At 53.1% G+C, this 17,168-nt stretch overlaps 1 protein-coding gene across 3 annotated transcripts; it reads left to right on the top strand.

Annotated features, from left to right (window-relative positions):
- Positions 1-389: 389 nt before the first annotated feature.
- SYT3 (synaptotagmin 3) lies at positions 390-14,805 on the top strand. 3 transcript variants are annotated; one of them, XM_081031154.1, is made up of 11 exons: positions 390-450; positions 2,850-2,976; positions 4,468-4,577; positions 7,749-8,274; positions 9,482-9,875; positions 10,384-10,602; positions 12,900-13,020; positions 13,215-13,386; positions 13,494-13,626; positions 14,007-14,075; positions 14,295-14,805. In XM_081031154.1, the coding sequence occupies exons 1-10, from the start codon at positions 414-416 to the stop codon at positions 14,070-14,072; spliced, it is 1,905 nt and encodes a 634-aa protein (XP_080887280.1). In that variant the 5' UTR covers positions 390-413; the 3' UTR covers positions 14,073-14,075; positions 14,295-14,805. The 3 variants fall into 3 exon arrangements, with proteins under 3 accessions (XP_080887280.1, XP_080887282.1, XP_080887281.1); XM_081031156.1 differs by lacking the exon at positions 390-450 and adding an exon at positions 2,075-2,093 and having other exon boundaries at positions 4,468-4,633; XM_081031155.1 differs by lacking the exon at positions 390-450 and adding an exon at positions 2,152-2,217 and having other exon boundaries at positions 4,468-4,633.
- Positions 14,806-17,168: the final 2,363 nt, after the last annotated feature.

Below are 17,168 nucleotides of genomic sequence, written 5' to 3'. Positions count from 1 at the left end.
ATTTGTGCAAACTCTACCATTCCTTCATCCATCCATCCATCCATCCATCCATCCATCCATCCATCCATCCATTTACCCATCTACTTGTTCCTTCATTCAACCAATGAATATTTATTGAGTGCCAGGTAAACAAAACGAAGTGCTGCCTCCATTAAGCTACGTGCTTGGCAGTGCCCTCAATGAGCCAAATCTCCTCCTGCCCCAACTCTCGCACAGGCTGTTTCTTCTCCCTGGAGCAGTTCCCCTTACCACCCCATCTTCACCTGACTCAGGCCTACTCACCCTTCTGAGCTCAGTATAAACATCATTTGCTCAGTGACCTCCTTCTCACACACACAGGACCCTGGGCTTTCCGTCATGTCCCCTGTCCCAAGGCTGGGAGTTTGTCTGCCTTGTTCCCAGCTGCAGCCCTGATGTGTAGAACAGTGCCTGGCACACAGCAGATGTCCAGTAAGTATCTATCAAATGGCTGCATGGATTGAATTGAATGAATACAGAAAACTCTCTGTCTCCTGGTTCCCTGTCCAGGGCTCTATGCTATTCTACACTCCCCGTGGCTATGAGAGGCAAGGTCCTCAAACTTCCTGGATGCAAACAAGGTAGGGGATGAATGCAAGGGCTCTAGAATCAGACCCACATGACTTTGAATCTCAGCTCTGACACTTCCCAGCTGTGTGACCTTGGGCAGAGCACTTCCCCTCTCTGAGCCTCCATTTTCTCACTTGTAAAATGCAGTTAAAGAGTACAGAAGCAGATGCATGTAGTTGCTAATTATGACAATACTACTAAATACTAACATTTTTCACCTCGTATGAATTTAATCCTCAAAATACCTTAATGACAGAGAATCTGGGTTTTAAAAAAATTATGCTCATTTGCAAATAGGGAAACTGAGGCACTGAGAATATAAGTAAGTCATCCAAGGTCACACAGCAACGACAGAGCAGAGCTGAGATTTGAATTTCAGTGCTTTGCCCCCAAAGTCACACACATTGACCAGAGCACGGGAGCTGCCTCTCGATGCCTGGGCAGCCTCAGCATCTATCTGAGTGTCTCTAGGAACATGTCACATGGAATCTGGTATTCCCATCTGTGCAAATACCTGTGAATATGTGCACTGTGGCGTACTTCCTTCTGTGTAGCTTTCCCTGTAGATGGAAACTACCTGTGGACCCTGGGCAGGCCTCAGCTAGGTGTGAGGGTTGGGGCTGTGATAGTGGGCTTTGGGGTGCCTGGACCTGTGTATATACGTCTGTGACGACGTAGCTCTGGACGTTCTCCAAGGGATTTAATTCCATGGGCCTCAGTTGTCTCCTCTGTGAAATGGGGATAATATAATTGTACCCATCTCCTAGGGCCAAAGTGAAGACTAAATGAGAAAACTCTTTCAGAGCACTAAGCCCAGTGCCCAGAGTCTGTGGCAAGTATCAACTGCTATTAATATACCAGTAACTGTTTCTTGCTGCTTTTAAGAAATATTCATTAAGCACCTACTTGGTGCCAATGCTTTATCTATATTGGCTGTTTTTTCAAACCTCTGCACCCCTTAGGAAACAGAGGTCTATGTTTTGTTGACGAGGAAACCGGAGCTCAGAGTAAAGAGTGCAAGATGACAAAAGGCAGGAGCAGTTTAGGCAGGATTCAAACCCAGGTTCCTGCTGGCACACCCACACGGGGCTGAGACTCTGACTGCTGGCTCTGAGGCATTGTTTCGCCTCCCACTGCCAACCCTAAAAGCTCCCCAGATGCAGGACTTCAAGTCCCGGGTCCTGTTGAAGAGTGCTGGAGGGACGGAGACTCCTAGACCCGGAGGAGGAGGGGGTGGGAAGGGGTGGATTCCTGGATCTGAGCATGGAGGTGGGCGGGAGCTCCGCACCCTGGGTCCTGGGAGAGGAGGTGACTGGGGTCCCCGGCTTCTCCGTCTGAGAGAAGAGGGGCTGGGGGCCAGAACCCCTGGATTCTGGGGAGCAGAAGGTCATGATCTCAGATCTCTGGATCCTCTAAGGAAGCGCTCTGGGTCTCTGTCTCGTCAGTCCGGGGAAGTCTCTCTTCTTCCTTGCGGTGGCCGCGCGATTTCGGCTTCCAAGCCTCAGGTTTGGAGGGGAAGAGGGGGGGTGCAGGGGGAGGAGCCGCGGACCTGCGCCAAGGGTGGGGGGAGGAGCCGAGCCGGCACCGCGGCTGGCGTGCGGGGCTGCTGCGGCGGCGGCGGCGGCTCCGGTGAGTCCGCTCCTCCCCTCCCCCTGCCACAGCCCCCGCCCCAGCTCGATCCTGGGGGGCGGCCCCGGCGCGTGAGGGCGGCGGTAGGTGCAGAGGCGCGCAGATCCCCGGCCCCGGAGAGGGAGTGCTGCAGAGCTCGCTGGCCGCCCCGGGAGAGGGGCATGTGGCCCTGGAACCGGGGGACCCGAAACACCTGGGTATACCCCAACCTCGCCCACCGATCCTTTGGGCGTGGAGATCGTTTACCCACTTCACGGCCCCTAAAGACTTAGGACTCTGCTGCTCGTCGAGGTCCCAGACTTCATTCCTGTCCCCTGCAGTGCCTTGGGACCCCGGCATCTCATAACCCGCCCCCCCCACCACCACCTCCAAAAAAATCACCATCCTCTCTGCAGCCGGGAGAGGCATTAAGGACTTCAACTCCCAGTAGTCCTTGCAGGGCCGGATCTGTAAAGCCGCAGCAGCGCGAACGCAACGCCCGCCGGGAATTGTAGTCTCTAAGCTCGAGCTGGGGGCCCGGAGGTGGGAGGGGGTAGCTGTACCTCCCGGTCGCCTGGGGTCGAGCAGCCGGCCCAAGTAGGACAAGATGTGAGACTCGGGCTAAGGCTTTTTTTTCCCGGCCACGACCTCAGATCCGGCACCCGTCTCACCACCTGGCGCGTGGGGACCGGTCTGCAGCCCCTTGTCCTCCCTGCAACCCCCATGGGCTGCCGCCAACCGCCTCGCCTGCCACCCAGGACACGGCAGGGATAAGCGCAGGTGAGTCTGACCATTTCTGTCGCGGAGTCCTTGCTTGTGCAGCACCCCCACGACACCTGTCTATCTGTGAGCCCTGATCTGTCTGTTCCCAGGCTCCCCGTCAATGTCTTTCCAGTCCATCTCTGATGTCTGGCTCCAAACCATGTGTCGCTCATTCCTCCTTCCTCGTATCCACCTTTCTCCTGGTCCTCTCTCATTTATGCTCTGCCCATTCAACCCCAACCTTCCTTCTGGACCCATGTCTGTCTGCCCAGCCCTCCTCCGTATCCTTTTGTCCAACAGCGATCTCTGGCATTATCTGTCTCTCCTTTATTTGTGGACTCCATACATCCATTCTCCTGTCCACTGTGTCTCTCTCAAAGATATTTTTGTCTACACTCTGACCTGGCCCTCATCATTGCCCCTCTGCCCACCCATCTTTCACACTCCTGTGAATTACACACCAGCCCATTCTTTACCAGTGTCCATCCCAAGTCTCAGTCTCTGACTTCTGTCCGTCCATTCATCTGTCCCTCTCTTTTGAGCCCCAGTTTGCCCTTCCATTACCTCTGTCTTTCCTCCCCTCAGCTCTCTGTCTCTCAACTTATCCCCATCTCTGCGTGCTGCATCTCCATCCCTCCCCAGCTACCACCACATAACCATCTCATCTCTACCACCATCCATCCCTTTTTCTTGGTCCTCTCCCTGTCAACTCCAATCCGGCCTCCTTTCCTTCTCTTGGACCCGCCAAGTCCTTTCCCCTCCTAGACCATGGCTCATGCTGTTCCTTTTGCTATGAGTGCTTTTCCCCACTCCAGACCCACTGGTCAGCTCCATCTCTTCCTTCAGGTCTCAGAGAGCACCCTCCACAATACACCCCCCCACACACACTTCCTGGTTCCTTTGTGGCCCATCCCCCCACTATTTTTTTAGAGCACTTCTCAAAGTCTGAGATTGTCTTGTTTGTTTATGTGTGTTTGTTGATTTTTTACTCTGTCACCTCTCAGTGGTTGTGACTCCAGGAAGTTAGGGAATGCGTGGATCGTTCCTTGCTGGATCTGCAGCAGCTGGCACAGTGCCTGGCATGTAGTTGGCACTCAACGACTATTTGTTGAATTCATGAGTGATGAATGGCTGTCCCCTTGTCTGTCCATCTCTAAATTTTGTCCCTTCACATCTGTACCCCTACTCTTTGTCTCCTTGTCAATCACCCCTGTACTGCTTCATCCTAATCTCTGCCCCTTGACTGGCCTTCTCAGTCTCTTCTTCCTGGTCCATTTGTCCCTCTTCCCTGTCCTCTTGTCTATCCATGCCCATATCTGTCTCCTTGTTTGTCCATCTCTCATCTTTTTGCCTGTCCACCCCTAATCTCCATCCCCTTGTCTAACACTCCCCATCTCTGTCCCCTTGCCCATCCTTCCTTTCCTCTCTTTCTCTTTCCACCCTTTATCCACTCTCTCTCCCCCAACCCATTCCCCATCTGCACACTTGCCTGGCCCCTCCCAAGCACAGGACCCACTGGCCACCATGTCAGGAGACTACGAAGATGACCTCTGCCGGCGGGCACTCATCCTGGTCTCGGACCTCTGTGCGCGGGTCCGAGATGCTGACAGCAGTGACAGGTGCCAGGAGTTCAACGACTTGCGAATCCGAGGCTATCCCCGGGGCCCAGATGCAGGTCAGCACCCCCAGCTGTCTCAGCCAGGACCCTGCCTCCACTACAGCCAGGATTTTCAGAGATTCAAAGCAGACCGGCCCAGTTTTCTGTTCCCTGTGGGGCTAGTTCCTCTTAGAGTCTTGCCTCCATCCTGCCTGCTGCTGTTCCCCGAAATCTCTGATCTAAGGAGAAGGAGCTGTGTGGTCCATTTGGCCTCTGACCTTTTGGGTTTTGCCCTGTGGGCCTCCCCCACCCCCACCCCACCCTCCACACTGCTGCCACATACACCCTTCAGACATCTTTGTACATCTCACACAGTGCTTAAAAGCTGAGGCTCTTGAGTCAGACTGACTCGCCGGGGTTCAAATCCCACCTCCCCCACCTACAAACTCATGGCTTTAGGCAAGTGATTCTTCTGTGTCTCAATTTCCCCATCCGAACAATGGGATAATGAAAGTGACTACCTCATGGGACACCTGAGAGATTCAAAGGATGTAACAGATGTGAAGCACTTAGAACAACCTAGGCATACAGTGGCCATTTAATAAATGTTGGGATGTACTTATTAAGCACCAACTGTCCCAAGCAGCATGCGAGGTCCTTCCCCTATCTCATCGATGACTCACAGTGACCATTTGTGGTACATATAATCCCCATGTGCGGTGGGAGAAGCTGAGGCTCAGAAGGGTGAAGTGACTTGCCCAAGGTCACCCAGCCAGGAAGCAGCCAGCAGGGTTCTAAGAGCTAGGAAGTATTTTGAGTGCCATTGTTGATGAGGACCCCTGCAGAAGCATGTGTTGGGAGGTTTAATGATGGTCACCCCTGCTGAGTGCCAGGGCAGGGCTTGGCACCTAAGTGCAGGATGTCCAGGGAACAAGGATGAGAGGCCCAGAGAGCTGCAGGTGTGTGCTCAGAGTGTCACAACCTGTAAGCAGAAGAGCCAGAACTTGTCCTGGGAAGCCTAGTACACTACTGCAACCTGGGGTGTTCCCAAGACCACACTGAAGTTCAGTGATTTCCTAGAAGGACTCACGGAACTCAAAAAAACTGCTGTACTCACAGTTACAGTTTATTACAGCAAAACGATGGAGATTAAAATTGGCAAAGGGAACAGACACATCAGATAGGGTCCAGGAGAGACCACACAGGAGCTTCCATTGTCTCTCCCAGTGGAGTCATACATACAGTACCCAACGATGTGTGAGAACACACACAGAGTACGACCCACCAGGGAAGCTCATCTGAGCCTTAGTGTCCAGGGTTTTTATTGGAGGTTGGTCACAGAGGCATGGCTGACTGCCTACGTGACTGACCTTGGTCTCCAGCCCCTCCAGAGGTCAACTGATAGCACGTGTCCCAAGGCCCCACCATCAATCACATTGTTACACAGACGACCTGGTGTGGCCCAAGGTTTCTCAGGTGAACAAAAACACTCTTTCAGACAGGACATTTCAAAGGCTTAGATGTTCCCTCAAGGGCCAGGCCTTTCTTTGGGCAAGGTGAATTTTTTACTGCATGACTCCGTTGCCTTGCCAAGCCTAGTGGCTTCCCAGTCCTGGCCGACAGGAAGCAGAATTATGTTAGCAATCTGAAAATTGATGTTTTTACTTGGAGAGGGTCTGGGTCAGGCTGACAGTGGGGGAAAGCATCTGTTCAGTTTTCTCCCCTCTTCTCTGTCTTGTCCTCCAAAACAACCCCTTTTTCTCAGTTCTTCCCATGTTCAGGAGGCTGAAAAGTCCTTGCTCTGATATCTAACAGAACTCCAGAATTCAGCAGATGTCGGTCGCTTAGAAAGGGGCATCCTAATGGAGATGGGAAACTCAGAGTTCTGCCCCTGCCTGCTGTATTACCCTGCGGGGTCACTTCCTCTCTCTCAGAACATCAGTTTCCTCATCTGTAAAATGGAACGTTATCTCTAGGGTACACAGTGCCATGAGGATTAACACTGGGCCCCAGACTTATGTAGATTTCCTGGGTAATTCAGGACTGGAAGGCATTCCCTTGCTTCCCAGCATACCCTGTAGTGACAGGACACAGCCATTCCACTTAGCTGTCCTTGCTGCCAATGGCTAGTTACCTGCTCTCCTGTCCCGTAATCCATGGTCAATATGGAACAAGAATTTCCCCTCTACTCGATCTTGAATAGACGCAGGTGTCGATCCCTAAACAAATTCACATTTCCTTGAAGGTCTTTTCTGAAAAACCCCACTCCTGGTACCGATTACGGAATGAACCAGAACCTTTGGTTCAAGAACTAGGCTGTGCTTGGGTTTCTGTGAAGGCCACACCAGTACACAGCAGGCATTCAGAATGTGTTGGCTGTGCTGCTGGTGGTGGTGGATACACATGACGGTAGCAATGAGCTTTAGTATTCTAATAAAAGGTCACGTTTGAACTACCATTTATTGGGACCTATCGAGGTGTGGTAGCGTAATTGTAAAGACCATGGACTCTGGAGCCAGGCACACCAGAGAGGCAGAACTGATTTCTCCTACCTGGCAAATGGGGAATATAAGGCTCAGAGTGGTTAAGATACCTTCCCAAGGCCACAGAGCAAGCTAGGATTTGAACCCCGACGTGCCTAACTGTGCTATGAACTCTTCTCTCTTTGATCATCGCTGAGCATTTTGGGAGACCTTGGTCCTACTTCGGATGGTGTGTCCTCTTATAGAGAAGCAGTGTGGGCTAGCTAGTAAGAAAATAAAATCTGAAGACAGACTGCTAGTTCAAGTTCCAGATCTGTCATTTACTACCTGTGCAGCCTAATACATACAAGTCATTCAGCTTCTCTGCCTGCTTCCTCATCTTTAAAATGGTTATATGGAAATAAGCACTGCCTCATAGGGTTATGGAGTTTAAACTAAATAATATACGTAAAGTGCTTAGGACAATGCATGGCAAATACCAAAATTTATTTTTTTAATTTATTTTTAAAAAGTTAGCTCTTTGGGGAGGCAGGTTAGCTCAGTTGGTTAGAGCCCGGCGCTCTTAACAAGGTTGCCGGTTCCATCCCCGCATGAGCCACTGTGAGCTGCGCCCTCCTTTAAAAAAAAAAAATTAGCTCTTTGGGGACAGCTGGGGGAGGATAAACTCTGACCCCACCCTGACCCCTGACCTCTGTCCTCACTCTCTTCAGACATCTCCGTGAGCCTGCTGTCGGTCATCGTGACGTTCTGTGGCATCGTCCTTCTGGGCGTCTCCCTCTTCGTGTCTTGGAAGTTGTGCTGGGTGCCCTGGCGGGACAAGGGAGGCTCTGCAGTGGGCGGTGGCCCCCTGCGCAAAGAGCTAGGCGCTGGGGTCGGGCTGGCAGGCCTGGTAGGCGGTGGTGGGCACCACCTGGGGGCTGGCCTGGGTGGCCATCCTCTACTCGGGGGCCCACACCACCATGCCCACACCGCCCACCATCCGCCCTTCGCTGAGCTGCTGGAGCCAGGCAGCCTAGGGGGCTCTGACCCCCCTGAGCCCTCTTACTTGGACATGGACTCATACCCAGAGGCCGCGGCTGCTGCAGTAGCCGCTGGGGTCAAACCCAGCCAGACATCTCCTGAGCTGCCCTCTGAGGGTGGGGCAGGCTCTGGGCTGCTCCTGCTGCCCCCCAGTAGTGGGGGTTTGCCCAGTGCCCAGTCGCATCAGCAGGTCACAAGCCTGGCACCCACCACCAGGTGAGACAGGGTACTGCGCTGGGGATCCACTCGGAACTTCTGCTCCTCCTCTGTGTTGCCTATCTATGGCTCCCCTGAGTCCTGGAGGAGGAGAGGCGTGGAGGACCAGAGCTCTGAGTCCTGGGACAGTAGGGGGCTTGGGGTATGGACTCCTGGATTCTAGAGATAACGGAGACTCAGGCTCCAGACTCCTGGGTTGGGGCTGAGGGGTGGGAGCCTAGATACCTGAATCTGAAGGAGGAGGGGCTGGGAGCCTAGAGTCCTTGGACCTGAGGGCTGGAGGCCTGTACTCCTGGATCCAGATGGAGGAAGAAGCTGGAGACAGGACTCCAGAGCCAGGAAGGTGGAGAAAATGAGGGTTAGACCCCCAAGTTCCTGTTGTGCAAGGCAGTTCCTCCCTTTCACCGTAAGCCAGGACTGGTGGTGGGAACGGGGGGCTCTGCTCATTAGTCCTCATCCTGCACACGCGTATTGAGCACCTAATATGAACCAGGCCTAAATGTGGGAAACACAGAGGTGAGCAGGCAGACAGACTGTGCTCTCAGGTCACTCGCAGTTTAGGGGAAGTGGGTTCCTAAACCAGCTGTCTTGGTCCACCCAGGCCAGAACTGCAGTAAAGCAGCTTAGGAGACTATGGCTGCGGGATATGATGGATCATGTTTCTTGATTTCTGGGTGCTGAACCACCCTTGTATCCCTGGGGTGAATACCACTTGGTCATGGTATATAATCCTTTTAACGTATTGTTCAATGCAGTTTGCTAATATTTTGAGAATTTTTGCATCTATGTTCATCCGGGATATTGGCCTGTAATTTTCTTTTTTCAACAAAGAAGAGAGGACAGATTGGGAAGACCTGGAGAATGGCGGATGAGGGTTGAGCGGGTCTGGCCTGTGTGGGGCCCCAGGGGTCCGTAGGGCAGTTATTCTGGGTCACCAGCTTTGGGTCCAGGAGGTGGCTTCTGGAGGCTGGTGCCCACACAGGTCTGGGCTGGAGCTAGCTTACAGAAGGGGACAACCCCCAATACGGGTGGGGAAACTGAAACTCAGGGAGTGCAAGTGGCTTGCTCCAGGTCACAGTAAGCAAAAGTGGGGACTTGTGGCCCCCTTGCTGTGGGGTCTGGGGAAGAGATGGGGGGAGTCTCCCATGTCTTGAGATGCAAAGATTGGAGCCACCCACCCCACCTTGGTCTCCTCCCACCCCCGCAGGTACCCAGCCCTGCCCCGGCCCCTCACCCAGCAGACCTTGACCTCGACCTCCCAGCCAGACCCGGGCAGTGAGGAGCGGCCACCTGCTCTACCTTTACCCCATCCAGGCGGCGAGGAAAAAGCCAAGCTTATCGGGCAAATCAAGCCGGAGCTGTACCAGGGGACAGGACCTGGTGGCTGGCGGGGTGGCGGGGCCCCAGGCTCCGGAGAGGCCGGCACAGGGGCGCCCTGTGGCCGCATCAGCTTCGCCCTGCGGTACCTCTATGGCTCAGACCAGCTGGTGGTTCGGATCCTGCAGGCCTTGGACCTCCCTGCCAAGGATTCCAATGGCTTCTCAGACCCCTACGTCAAGATTTACCTGCTTCCTGACCGAAAGAAAAAGTTTCAGACCAAGGTCTGGGGTGACAGGCTGGACATGGGGTCCCACAGAGGTGGGGCTGAGGGTCTGGACCCCTGGGTCTGAGGGAGGAAGGGCTTAGAGGTCTCATGAAAGTAGCAGCTGGGGTCAGGGAATGAGGGAGCTGAAGGCACGGGGCTAGGTGTTGAGGGGACCTGTGGTTGGAGAAAGCTGGGGCCAGGGTTTTTGTGTCTGAGAGAGGAGGGGTTGGGGACCTGGACTCCTGGGTCTGAGGGAGGAGGGGCTGGGGGCCAGGTCTCCCAGGTCTGAGGGAGGAGGGGCTGGGGTCCTAGGCTCCCGGTTCTGGGGGAGGAGGGGCTGTGTACCTGGACTCCTGGGTCTGAGGGAGGAAGGCCTGGGGGTCAGGACTCTGAGTCTGAGGGAAGAAGTGGGGGACTAGACTCTTGGGTCTGAGGGAGGAGGGGGCTAGAGGCTGAGAATCCTGGGTCCTGGGGAGGAGGGGCTCGTGGGCATGGTGTCTGTCTCCCTCACCACCCCCTGCTAGGTGCACAGGAAGACCTTGAACCCCGTATTCAATGAGACATTTCAGTTCTCCGTGCCCCTGGCTGAGCTGGCCCAGCGCAAACTGCACTTCAGCGTCTATGACTTTGACCGCTTCTCGCGGCACGACCTCATCGGCCAGGTGCTGCTGGACAACCTCTTGGAGCTGGCTGAGCAGCCCCCCGACCGCCCGCTGTGGAGGGACATCGTGGAGGGTGGCTCGGTCAGTGGCCCCTGCGTCCGCTTTCCCTGCGACCCGGCACCCCTCCGTTGGTGACCTCCTTCCACTTGGGCTTCATAGCCTTCTAACTTCTTGACCCTGGAGTTCTCTTTCAAAATTTAATTTTATTACAAAATATTACAAGTGTACAAGCAAGAATAGAGAATGATATAATGGACCCCCCATTCCCCCCACATTTTGTCAAATAGTAACGTCATGCCTAGGCCCCAGATTTCCCAACTTTTGACCCCCACTGACATCTGGTGGTAACAATTAAGAAAACTGTCATAGACACCCATGTACCCACCAGCCAGCTTTATCCAAACTTCATGCCATGATCCTGTGACTTCTGCTCTCTGACCCAACTTCCTGACCCCAGAGTTCCCAGCTTTTGTTTTTCCAACTTCCTTCCCCTTCCAACCTCCTGATGTTCCACTTCCCAGGTTTCCTGAAAGCCCAACCTCTCTGATCTCCAAACGTTTTACATTTCCAACCCTTGACCTCCAAACTCTTTGATCTAATCCTGTTTCTTCAGTTTCCACCGAAGTCCTGATATAGCCTGATCCCCCAGGCCTCAGATATTCTGGGACCCCAATAGCTGACACCCCCAATTCCTCAACATCCCGATTATAAGACCTGTCACCCTGACACCCCACCGGCCTCCTTCCTCATCTGTTATGGTCCTTGCTTTCTGGAATCTCATTCTCCTGTGTGCCCCCTCCTTCCCCAGCCTGCTCCTAGGTCCTTGTTGGGTGCTGTGACCCCTTCCTCCCCCATGCCTCAGACCCCCAGCTCCTAAGCCCTCTTGATTCCAGTCTCGGGTAGCTGTGTGTGTTGGGTGGGGGTATCAGCCCTATCCTCATATCAGGGGAGAGCTGGCCCCACCAATGGCTATGCTCAAGGTCCTTCCTTTCTCTGAGCCTCAGTTTCCCCATATGTACACTGATATAGTTGAACCGGGTGCTTGTGACTCTTCCTACGGTCCCCTTCAGGGGACTCCCTAGCCCACTTGCTCAGTGCCCAAGCCCAGCTTCTGAGAGCCAAGTGCCTAGTTACAGAGTCCCTGTCTCCAGGGACCTCATTGGTCCCACCAAACCCCACTCCCTGCCATAACCTGAGGCAACCCCACGCGAAGGCCCTCTATCTACATCCATCTTTGTTTTTTGTAGCTGTCACTTGTCATTTTCTCTACCCCTCATTATCACTCAATTCATTCATGTATTCATTCATTCCTTCAACAACTGGTTTTGTTTTTTTCAGGATCAGGATCCGGGGACCCCAGACAGTTCTTGGGAGCTCCGGGTCTAGGTTGTCACAGTTTGCTGTCAAGGGCCAGCAATATGGGGGACAGGAGAAGCATCTGCTTGGGGCTGCAGGGGCTCTGGGAGCTTGTGGGAGGAGGTGACTGCTGAGCTGAAGCTTGAAGATTGAGAGGAGGGAACAGCCTGGGCCAAGGCCTGGAGGGGAGTGAGTGGGGGAGTCAGGGACCCAGGCCTAGGTCAGTGAGGTCAGGAGGCCAGGGGCCCGTAGGAGGCTGCAGGGCTGGGTGGGGGGGGTCGTAGGTCCTGGCTAGTTCTGGCCACCGCTCTGGGTCTGCCTTCTTGTAGCCTCATTCTGGGTCTGGGGGTGTCTCCTTCCCTCCCTAAGACTGACTTCTCTGTGTGTCTCTTCTCAATCTCTGTCTCACTGTCTCTGGATCTCTGTCGTTCTATCTGGGTAGGTCTCTGTTTTCCTGTCTTTCTGGGTCTTTGCACATCCCCTCCCATTCTGCTCTCTGGGTCTCCATACTTCCACCAAGTTTCTTTCCGTCTTTCCCTGGATGTCTGATCTTGCCCCTTGGGACTCTGCCCGCCCCCAGGACTCTGCACTCTCCCCTCTGTGGAGTCTCTGCTCCCCCTATCTTGCTCTGGGCCTCTGACACTCTCTCTGGACCTCCATCTTCTGTATCTCTGTTTTTCCTACTTTAGAACTCTGTGGGTCTGTCTTTCTAACTACATTTCTTAGTGTTTTGGCCTCAGTCTGTTTCTCACTGCATCCTTCTCTCTGTGTGTCCCTCTCTCACTTCTCCCCCCACTTATGCCTCTTCCCATCTACCCTGCAGAACAAATAGGCTTTGACAGAGGCGGGCAGCTGTGGCCGGGGAGTTACCAGGTTTGGCCCAGAGTCAGATTGTTAAGTGGATCAGAAAAGTGAGTCCTGGATTTCAGGGAGGAGAGCTGGAGCTCGAGATGAAAGAGGAAGTGAGGGAGAGATGGGGAGACTGAGGCAGGGCATTGCTGAACCCCTTTCCCAAACTGCAGGAAAAGGCAGACCTTGGGGAGCTCAACTTCTCACTCTGCTACCTCCCCACGGCTGGGCGCCTCACCGTGACCATCATCAAAGCCTCTAACCTCAAAGCGATGGACCTCACTGGCTTCTCCGGTGGGTCCCAGGAGGCCTGGCATTGGGATCTGAGGGAGTGGGGGGGGGGGTCTGCTAGATCCTGGGTCTGGGGGAGGAGGGACTAGGGGAGAAAAGGATGGGGACCCCGACCTGGGGGAGACTTCCGAGAGAGGAAGTCGAGGTTCAGTGCTGTCCCTGCCCCGCCCCCTGTCCCCGCCTGTCCCCCCCTCCAGACCCCTACGTGAAGGCCTCTCTGATCAGCGAGGGGCGGCGTCTCAAGAAGCGGAAAACTTCCATCAAGAAGAACACGCTGAATCCCACGTACAACGAGGCGCTGGTGTTCGATGTGGCCCCTGAGAGCGTGGAGAACGTGGGGCTCAGCATCGCGGTGGTAGACTATGATTGGTGAGGGGCGCCGCCCGGCACAAGTAGCAGGGCGGGGGTAGGGTGCCGGACCGCCACCGCCCCCCCTGCCTGGATGCTGATTGCCCACCCCACCCCCCCACCTCCAGCATCGGGCATAACGAGGTGATTGGCGTGTGTCGCGTGGGCCCCGACGCTGCGGACCCCCATGGCCGCGAGCACTGGGCCGAGATGCTGGCCAATCCCCGCAAGCCGGTGGAGCACTGGCATCAGCTGGTGGAGGTGAGTGGGCAACCACCCAATGCCACTCCCCAGGGCATTCACCTGCTCGCCTCTGCACCCCTTCATTCACCCAACCCATCGCATCTCTGCTCACAGCCCTCCAGAGACTCCCCAGCACCCCCAGGACAGAGTCTTAGCCCCCCTGAGGCCCTGCACCCTCTGAGGCCTCATCACTCCTCACGTTTCGATTGACTTCTTTGTGCCTCAGTTTCTCCATTTGTAGAATAGAACTGTAATACCACCGGTCCCATCACTTCAGAGTCGAGTGAAAAAGAGCACTGTGAATGAGGAAAACAGGACTGCTGTCTTATTATGCTGATTATTAATGATTGTTTTGCCTTTGTCCCCCATTCCTGAACCTTTTGTATTTCCCACTTCAGGAAAAGACTTTGACCAGCTTCACAAAAGGCAGCAAAGGATTGTCAGAGAAAGAGAACTCAGAGTGAGGGGTAAGGAACCCAGACTAGAGGGAGGGAGATGGGGGCCTGGTCTCCTGGGTCTGGGGGAGGAGGGCTGGGGGCCAGGGCTCCCGGGTCTGAGGGAGGAGGGGCCAGGACTCCTGGGTCTGAGGGAGGAAGGGCCAGGACTCCTGGGTCCCTGGGGTGGCGATGGAGCTGCAGGAGGTCGTGGGTCTGTTTTCTGCCATCACTGACATCTTCTCTTTGCAGATCTTACAGGTCTGGTCTAGGGCCAGGATCGGACCAGGCCCCCTCTGGACCCCTTCCCTTCCTGCCCGGACTGTGAATTCATCTCTTCGAAGCCATAATGTCCGAGCTGCGTGGTGCCGGGCAGCCCTGGGCTTGCCCGTCCTTTTACCCCCAGAAGTGTGAGGGTGGGAGGCAGGTGGGCCCAGCTCCCTGTTTCAGGGTGGGGGGCATTCAGTTTCCACTGCGCCTGTCTCTCCTTTCCTGGGGCTCCCCTTCCAAGTGAGGGGCCATGCATGTCTGGGGGACCCCAGCCCCCCAAACCCTCCGTCTGTCTATTTATTTGCTGTTTGTTCAAGATTTGGTGCCCTGATCCTCATTCTCACCGTGAATGTCAACAGATCAATCCACCGTGTCCTCCTAGACACACATACCTGTGTCTGTCCCTTCTGTTCACCACACCCCGCGTCTGGCCGATCCCCCAACTGCTGCTGCTATCAACGCCAGAATAAACACACACGTGGGTCTCACTCAACCTGGGACTCCTGTCTTCTTTGGGACTGGGAAGCTGGACTCGGTTCAGAGAAGTGTTGTATCCACTGGCTGGGTGACCTTTGGCATACTTGGTCTCTGAGCCTTAGTTTGTAAATGTTACATTGGCCAGGACCACTATGGTTATAGGACTTAGAATGCAACCCAAACTGCTGTAAGCCACAAGCAGAATTGAAAGACCTCTGTATATGGCAGAGGTCTCTTACTCTTCTGTAGTAAGAGACTACAGAAGGGCTTCAGGCATGGTTGGATTCAGGTGTTCAAGTGACTACTTCACTCTTTACTGGCTTCATTCTCAAGCAAATCTTTGCAATGGTAATAAGAGGACCATGTGGAGCTCCAGGCTTATCACGCTGCGTCTGTTATGATGCCTTCAGCTGCATAAAACAGAATTCCAGTGGAAGGAATTCAAATGACAGAGACTTCTTTTGCTCATATAACATAACCTTCAAAGACACACAGTCCTAGGGTTAGTTCAGCTGCTCAACAACATCAGGAGGTGGGTTGGCATCTCTGAGATTCGCTTTGCCTTCCCGTCGTGAGTACAAACTGCCTGCGGGAGCACCACACATTATGTCCTTCCACGGTGGCATCTAAAGCAGGAAACGTGGACACAGGCCTCCGCTTCTGTGTGCATCTTTTCTCTCCCCGGAAGAGATCTATTTACTTCTCATTGCCAGAACTGGGTTCTATGGCTACCCTGAGTTGGAAAGCAGTCTGGGGACGTGAATATCTGTCATTTCTAGTTTCCATCGTAAGGTGCGGGCTTTGTTAGCAAGGCAGCTCAGAGGGGATGACTGTTGGAAATTAACAGGACCTGCTGTAATCACCCTCAGAGCAGATAATTTCAGAGGAAACAAAATCTCTCTCTCTCTCTCTCTCTCTCTCTCTCTCTCTCTCTCTCTCTCTCTCTTTTCTCTCTCTCTCTCTCTCTGTCACACACACACACACACACACACACACACACTCAGAAAAAGGATTCTGATGGGTCACTTCAGGCCAATCGTGTCTTCTATTGACAAGCGTGCTCTTGGTCCCGCTCCTGCCATGACTGACTCCTCCTCCCCTGCCCGTCTCACCGGATTGGCTCAGGATCCCTCAGGATCTCATCCCTTCTTGTCCAGCTGTGAATTCATCTCCTGAAGTCATAACAGTTTTTTAGTAGAGAACATAGGAGTCCCTTGATTGACATCCCAACAGACCCACATGGCACTGGGCAAGGAAAAGTCCTTCAAACTAGTAGATGTCCAGGGCATTCTGCCCTTGGCTACTTGGCGTTAATTCACATCCACTTGCCCGTAACCACCACTTGAAAAAAATTCTCCCATGAAAAATGGTACAACTACTGTATTAGTCTGCTAGAACTGCATACCAAATAACCACAAACTGGCCAGCTGAAAACAACAGAAATTTATTCTCTCATAGGTCTGGAGGCCAGAAGGCTGAAGTCATGATATCAGCAGGGTTGGTTGTGGACTCTGGGAGAGGCCCTCCCAACTTCTGGGGGCTGCCGGCAATCCTCGGCTTCCCTGGCGTGTAGACGCTTCACTCCAATCTCTGCTCCCGTCTGCACATCGCCTTGCCCCCTGGTTTTTTCTGCCTTTCTCTTTTTATGCCCATATAACACTGCTTTTTTTTTATTGCCCTCTAACTAGGAGTATATTTACTCTCTTTTCTCAAGGAGTGAGCAGCACTTTTCAAACCCTAATAAATGTCAAGCTTAAAAAGGTTGTAAAGTTCAGCTTTAAGATAAACAGGGCAGTCTATTAGCATCCACAAGAAATGCAAGTAAATTTTAACCTAATAAATATCCTGAAAATACCCATAAGAAGACAGTCTGGCATGTCAAAGAGACTTCTCCTTTAAACCAATGTCATACTCTATGGTTTCTTGGGCAGGCTGTTAGTTTAGTCTTTGCAATCTTTGATAATACCACTGTCGTCAGCAAGTTTTTATCTGGTACACAAGTGAGAATTAAAGTCAGACAGCCTAGATTGAAATTCTTTCTCCCCACGTATTAGCTCTGTGACTGGGTAAAATATATAACTTCTCTGTGCCCTAATTTCTTTAACAGTAACATAGAGAAAATAATAATGCCCACTTCATAACAATGTATTGCAGGTTAAGTGAAATAATGTATGTGAGACACTTAGCACAATATTTGGCATGTATTTGGCAACTCAAATGTTAGCTATTAATATTGATAATAACGGTGATTATAATTGCTAATGATTATCATATATTTTTAGAATGTATTTGTGTATTAGGAACCTTTGTAACCACTTCAATATTGACCGACCTAATATATAAGTATCAGCTGTTCCAGAAAGGAGCAAGATGTAGGGA

Source organism: Rhinolophus hipposideros, assembly GCF_964194185.1.
Source record: "Rhinolophus hipposideros genome assembly, chromosome: 21".
Lineage (NCBI taxonomy): Eukaryota > Metazoa > Chordata > Mammalia > Chiroptera > Rhinolophidae > Rhinolophus > Rhinolophus hipposideros.
The sequence above is the reverse complement of the archived record's forward strand: the minus strand, read 5'-3'. Positions and strand labels throughout refer to the sequence as shown.